Source organism: Solanum lycopersicum, chromosome 7, assembly GCF_036512215.1.
Source record: "Solanum lycopersicum chromosome 7, SLM_r2.1".
NCBI lineage: Eukaryota > Viridiplantae > Streptophyta > Magnoliopsida > Solanales > Solanaceae > Solanum > Solanum lycopersicum.
Window position 1 is genome coordinate 10607965 of NC_090806.1, and position 7399 is coordinate 10615363.

Sequence of the window (7399 nt, forward strand, 5' to 3'; positions counted from 1 at the left end):
TGACCAAGCTCTGGTCAATCCTCTTCCTTTGACAGATGGTAACATAAGGGCTGTCTTTCTCCATATGGCCCAAGCCATTACTACTGAAGCACAAGTCGTCACTACTCAAGCTCAAGCCATGGCGAGCCAAGCTAATCAGGAGGTTGTACCACGAGCAAACCGTCATGTTGGTACCATGGCCTCCCGATTGAAGGATTTCACTAGGATGAATCCCCCTACTTTCTATGGGTTTAAAATGGAGGAACACCCCCAAGAGTTTATTTATGAAACCTACAAGATCCTCTACGGTATGGGGTTGACTAGTAGTGAGAAGGCCGAGTTATCCACTTATCAACTCAAAGATGTGGCTCAAACTTGGTAAGTACAATGGAGAGACAATAGGCCCTTCAGAGGTGGACCTGTGACATGGGAGATTTTCAAGAAGGCTTTTCTTGATGGATTCTTTCCTAGGAGAAGAGGGAATCCAAATTGGTGGAGTTTATCAACCTTCATCAAGGAGGTATGTGTACTTGAATACTCTTTGATTTTCATTAAATTGTCAAAGTATGCTCCTTCTTTGGTTTCCGTTCCTAGAGACGAAATGAGCAGCTTTGTTATGGGAGTGTCCAACGACTTGCAAGAGGAATGTTATTCGGTTATGCTACATGACAATATGAACATTTCTCGTCTCATGGTTCATGCTCAACAAGTGGAAGAAATAAGGGAAAAGAGGAAGAGTAGAGATGTCAAAAGGCAACGTCGTTTGATGGTGGTTCTTCAAAGGGCAGGCTTGATATCCAAGACAAGCCTAGGTTCAAGAAGAGGTTTTCTAACCAAGTTCCTTCCAAGTTCACTAAGACTCTTGATGATAGGGTGTCTAACCCTAAGTCTCAAAAAGGAAGAGGTACTAGTTTACCAAATAAAAAGCCTACTTGTGCCAAGTGTCGAAAAGGTCATTTAGGAGAATGCTTAGTTGGAATAGGCAATTGTTTTAGTTGTGGTAAAAGTGGGCACAAAGTTCGATATTGCCCAAATTTGAAGGGGCAAGATAAGGGTAGAGGTAAATCTCAAACAAGTGGTTCAAATGTTGATGCTTCGAAGAAGAACCACTTTTATGCTCTTCGCTCTAGAGTTGAGCAAGAGACTTCTCCTGATGTGGTGACCGCTATGTCGAAAGTCTTTTCTATTGATGTGTATGCTTTACTTGATAGCGGTGCTACCTTGTCATTTATTACTCCTCTAGTATCTAAAAAGTTTGACATTTTGCCTGATATCTTGAATGAACCTTTCATGGTAACTACTCCGGTAGGTGAGTCGGTGATTGCAAAAAGGGTGTATAGAAATTGTCCTTTAATGTTTCACAATAGAGTAACTCATGTTGAATTAGTAGAATTTGATATGATCGATTTTGATGTCATTTTGGGGATGGATTCGTTGCATGCTAGCGTTGCTTCCATAGATTGTAGAACAAGGGTTTTAACTTTCCAAATGAACCTGTCTTAGAGTGGAAGGGGAGAAATTCTATTCTTAGAGGTTGTATCATCTCTTGTCTTAAGGCTTGTAAAATGATCTCAAAGGTGTGTCTATATTACATTGTAAGAGTCAAAAGATTTAGACTCGAAAAATCCTTCCATTGAGTTAGTCCCCGTAGTAAGGGAATTTTCGTAGATCTTTCCTGATGATCTTCCCGGAATCCCTCCCGAACGACATATTTATTTTGGTATTGACTTTCTACCGGATACCAACCCCATTTCAATTCCTTCTTATCGTATGAATCTGGCCGAATTGAAAGAGTTGAAGGCTCAAATTAAAGATTTACTAGACAAGGGCGTCATTAGACCTAGTATTTCTCCATGGGGTGCTTCGGTTTTGTTTGTAAAGAAGAAAGATGGGTCCCTTAGGATGTGCATCATTTATCGTTAACTCAATAAAGTCACTATTAAGAACAAGTATCCTTTCTCTTAGATTGACGACTTGTTTGATCAATTCTAAGGGGCAAGCTACTTTTCTAAGATTGACTTGAGATCGGGGCATCATTAACTTAGGTTGAGAGGTGAGGATATACCAAAAAGGGCATTTCGGACATGATATGGTCACTAGGAGTTCTTATTAATGTCCTTTGGTCTCATTAATGCCCCGACGACATTTATGGATCTTATCAATAGGGTATTTCAAAGTTACCTAGATTCATTTTTCATTATTTTCCTTGATGACATCTTGGTATGATAAAAATGAGGGTGAACACATAGAACATTTGAGGGTGGTGTTACAAGTGCTTAAGAAGAATCAATTATTTGCTAAGTACAACATATGTGAGTTTTGGTTGAGGTCGGTTACATTTCTCGCTCATATCATTTCTAGTGTGGGGGTTGAGGTTGATCCAAGGAAAACCGAGGCGGTGAAAATTGGCTTACACCATTGACTCCAACCGACATTAGAAGTTTCTTGGTTCTAACGGGTTATTATAGGAGGTTTGTGGATGGTTTTGCGTCCATTGCATCTTCCTTGGCTACTTTGGCCCAAAAGAATGTGAAATATGAGTGGTCGGAGGCATGTGAAAGAAGCTTCCAAATTTTGAAAGATAGGCTTACCACCACTCTGGTGTTGACTTTATCGGAGGGTACCAAGGGCTTTATTGTATATTGTGATGCATCCCGAGTGGGTATAGGGTGTGTGCTTATGCAACAAGGGAAATTAGTAGCCTATGCCTCTAGGAAACTTAAGGTGTATGACAGAAATTACCCAACTCATGACATTGAGTTAACGTTCATGGTATTTTCCTTGAAAATATGGAGGCATTACTTGTATGGTGTTCATGTTGATGTATATACCGACCAGAAGAGTCTTCAATATGTGTTTACTTAAAAGGAGTTGAATCTCCGACAAATAAGGTGGTTTGAATTGTTGAAAGATTACGACATGAGTGTTCTCCATCACCCCGCCAAGGACAATGTGGTTGCAGATTCTTTAATTCGTATGACCATGGGTTGTGTGTCTCATGTTGAGAAATCCCAAAAAGACCTAGTGAAAGATGTTCAAAGGTTGGCTAGATTGGGTGTTAGATTAGAAGATTCTCCGAATGGTGGTTTTATGGTCCATCATAAATCTGAGTCATCTTTGGTGATTGAGGTGAAGTCCAAACAACACCTTGATCAAACATTGATGGAGTTGAAAAAATCGGTTCTTGGTAAGCTTAACGAGTCATTCTCCTTAGGAGGGATGGTGTCTTGAGGTATCGCAAAAAGTTGTGTGTTCCTAATGTAGATGGTTTGAGGAAGTGGATTCTTGAGAAAGCTCATGGGTACCTTTAGTCCATTCATCCAGGTTCAACAAAGATGTAGCATGACCTTAGGGAAGTGCTTTGGTGGGAAGGCTTGAAAGAGGACATAGTGTAATTTGTTGCAAGATGTCCAAATTGCCAGCAAGTGAAAGCCGAACACCAAAAGGTGGGTGGTTTGCTTCAATATATCCAAGTTCTTAATTGGAAGTGGGAAGACATCAATATGGATTTATTGGTAGTTTTGCCTCGGATGCAAAAGTAAAATGACTCCATATAGGTTGTTGTGGATAGTTTGACCAGATCCTCTCATTTTATCCACGTCAAGTCTACTTACTCGGCGGAGGATTATGCAAGGATCTTCATCGATGAGATTGTGTGTTGCCATGGTATTCTGTTATCCATCATATTGGATAGGGGTGCACAATTCACATCTAGGTTTTTGAGGTCATTCCAAAAAGGGTTGGGTACCAAGGTGAAACTAAGCACCGTTTTTCATCCTCAAACAAATGGTCAAGCGAAACCTACTATTCAAACCCTTGAGGATATGCTTAGAGCTTGTATAATTGATTTCAAGGGAAATTGGGATAAGCACTAGCCTTTGGTTGAGTTTGCTTAAAACAATAGTTACCATTCATCTATATCTATGGTTCCTTATGAATCCTTGTATGGTAGGAGATGTAGATCTCCAATTAGATGGTTTGAAGTAGGCGAGTCTCCATTTTTGTGTCCCAATTTGATCTATAAGACTTTTGGAGAAGGTTCATATTATAAAGAATCGCTTGCAAACAGCCTACAGCCAAAAAATTCTTATGCCGACCATAGGAGAAGGGAATTAGAGTTTGAAGAAGGTGATAAAGTGTATAAAAATTTTTTGCTATGAAAGGGGTGGTGAGATTTGGAAAGAAAGGGAAATTTAGTCCTCGTTATTTGGGTCCCTATGAAATCTTTCAAAGGGTTGGTAAGGTTGCATATGAATGGAAACTCCATAGTTAACTATCTTCGGTTCATCGAGTTCTCCATGTTTCTATACTTAAAAAGTATATCGGTGATTCCAAGTCCATTCTTTCTATTGAGGGTCTTAGTGTGAAGGATAACCTCTCTTATGAGGAGGTTTTGGTTGAAATCCTTGATCGTCAAGTGAAGAGGTTGAGGAACAAAGAGGTGGCCTTCGTAAAAGTGTTATAGAGAAACCACCTAGTTGAGGGAGCAACATGGGAGGCCGAGGCAGACATGAAGTCCAGTTATTCTCATCTATTTCCTAACGAAAGTTAGTTGTTCTTGCTAATTATGACTAAATTTGAAGTTGCTTTGATTTTTTGTGATGTTTTGAAAAATGTGCATTTTATGGTGTCTTTACAGTGAAGTTAGAATGAAGTGTACCGTTGACTTGATTGTTTTTATTCTTCTTGTTTTGAGTTATGTTGTGCTCTTTGATATGGTGATTTTTAAGAAATCATGTTGAGCATGTTGGTAAGTTGAGTTTTGGCATAATTGACTCATATATGGTATGTTGAGCTCATGTTGTTGTGAGATGGAAATTCCCCATAAGGTGATTTTGAGCCTTATGTGTGGTAATTGAAGTGTAGAATTGCTATGTGTAAAAAATACCAAGATTAATGTTGCAACTCTTGCTATAATGTATTCTTCTTGATTGGGCTGCCAATCTAGAGTCTATTCGTTCCTTTTTAAAGAATTTAAATGTCATTCGAGGACGAATGTTCCTAAGGAGGGGGGAGAGGAGATAATGTAATACTCCGAAAGTCTTGACCTGTTCTAGAGCCTAACATAGGTGTCAAAAGGTTTAGACACTGTTTTAAGGTCATAAATGATGAATATGAATCATTTAGGAAGTTTGGAAATCGAAATGTCAAAGAACGTCCCTGACGTCTGGAAACTAGTCGAATGAGGTGTTAGTGTGACTTAGCCTATTTGACTAAGTTTTAGGAGTAGAAAAATAACAAATTTCGGTGGAAGGGTGTATAACATGTACTAAAGTTAGTTCATAGTCGAAACATCCGAGTAAGACTCTCCAAGAATAAATCAAAGGCCCTCGAGGAGGACCCTTGCAAAAGTGGCTAAAAGCTGTCAAGAGACAGTGCGCCAACGAATGCCATCAATGAGCCGTTTGTAAATCGGCAGGGCATCGATGCCTCCATCGGTGGTAACTTACAAAATTCATGGGAGGCCTGATTTGACAAGTCTCCAAACTAAATGACGGACCAACAGGACGGTTGGTCCCTTGGTCGTCGATTGACACATGAGGCGTTGATGTCGTCTCGTCTATGAGACCACTATTTTTTGACTCATTTAAGTTAGGTTGAATTAATTAAATAGGTGGTTAGTTAATTGGTCGGGGGTTTAGGGAAGCCTAATTAAGTGGGTTAATGACCTATATGAAGACCCTAAGCTAATCAAACTAACCTAAGCCCTCATAATTCCCAAATCCAAATTCTCCTCCTTCTCTTTTCTTTCTCTCTCCCAAATTGAAGAACACCATAGAAGACAAGGTCAACGTGGGTTATAGGGATGCAATCTCCAAAGTATCTCCATCAATATTCATCAAACATTAATGTATGAGATTCTTTTGACCTTTGGGACTTATTTCCCTAAAGGGTTTCATTAAATTGATTTCAGAAGTATGGAATTCAAGTGAGTTTTCATCCAATACGAAATTGATCTTGTGAATTACATTGTTTATGATTTATTTTGGATATTATGAATATATTAACATGTATTATAACTGAATTACGTTATTTCTTGATGGATTGGTCTAGTTTGTAGAAGATGACCTATTCCCCTTAATCCTAGGTTGTGATTTTGAATTAAATTGTATAGTATTGATTCAATTGACTTGGTTAGTGTGTGAATTACTATCCTATGTTGTTATTATGCTAAATATGAGTTGATTTTTATACATTGTAAACCAATTATTCTAGTTCTTCAGTAATTGACCTAGATGGTGAAGTAGATTGAACTGGATCTAGTCTAAAAAACTAAAGGCTATAATTTAGTGATGAATTGTTGTATAATGAATCAATTGGTCTTGTTAATATGTTGGTTAAGATTATATGATGCTATTATACCATTGTTGGTTTAAGTTGGAGGTTGATGGTAAGACTTTGATGAAGACATTGTGAAGGAGATTGAGTAAGTCTTGTGACCTCTATTAGTTACTTCAATTATAGTTACTTGTGATTAAGTGATGATTTTGTATCGATGTATACCTTATATTAAGATTGACAAGATTGGTATGATATTGAATTGAAATTTCTTGAACTATGGATTGTGAGTTGTTGGCTAAGATGTAAATGATATAAGGATGGTGATAACTTACCAATATGCCTTATCATGATGTGATTATGTAAATGTGCTATCCTCACTTATATGAATTGTAATGAAAGGACAGTACTCATGCAATTTTCATTGCACTAAGATGATGATGATTATATAAGAAATAGACCCTATGACCTATATTAGGCTATGATGATTTATAAAGACAATAAAGACATTTGAAATAGGACGTTAGCTTAGCACATAGAGAACTTGACAATGAGAGGTTTTGACTTTCCAAAGAGGAAGATTCACCCTATAGTTCCACATGCGGTGTTTACTCCCCTATGAGGTATACCCTAACTATTCTCATGAGATGAGGCTCCAATTGCCAAATTGCATATAGAGGGTTCATACCAATTTCCTAGTTCTTTAACTATGTTGCCCCTAAAGGAAGGCTAGCTAGTGGATCCACCTAGAAATCTACGTTTATGTTTAGTGCTACTTTTTCTAGTATACCACCTTCCATCGGTGTACCGTTTTACAACACCAGATTTCACACTTAACTCTTGTTGTCTATGTCGGTTAAGGCAAGTGTTCGCTAAACAAAAATGAATTAATGAAGTACAAACCAACTAGGGCAACTTAAGAAGTTTGACCTAGCTTAGGTAGGGGTATGGGACTCTACCTATGCCTTGCACTACTTTGCGTTGAGGGAAGCCTTAGGAGAATGTTCTTATGTATGTGTATGCTTATAAGTGTAAATAAGATGTGTATGATGATAATACGTGTTGATGCTATCTCTCACTTATGAATACATGTTTGGTCTATATTGCTAAAGTATGATGTTTGGCACTCTTAATGTCATGA

General features: G+C 38.2%; 1 protein-coding gene across 1 annotated transcript; it reads left to right on the plus strand.

Annotated features, from left to right (window-relative positions):
- Window positions 1-289: 289 nt before the first annotated feature.
- On the plus strand, window positions 290-1482 carry LOC138337295 (uncharacterized). Its single transcript, XM_069287200.1, has 2 exons — window positions 290-357; window positions 768-1482. The coding sequence occupies exons 1-2, from the start codon at window positions 290-292 to the stop codon at window positions 1480-1482; spliced, it is 783 nt and encodes a 260-aa protein (XP_069143301.1).
- The last annotated feature ends 5917 nt before the right edge of the window (window positions 1483-7399 follow it).

Excerpts from the sequence above, each read along its gene's own strand:
- LOC138337295 (XM_069287200.1), top strand. The coding sequence starts at position 290 with ATGGGGTTGACTAGTAGTGAGAAGGCCGAGTTATCCACTTATCAACTC. Across the intron at positions 358-767 it reads AAAGATGTGGCTCAAACTTG|GCTTGATATCCAAGACAAGC; the intron begins GTAAGTACAATG and ends TTCAAAGGGCAG.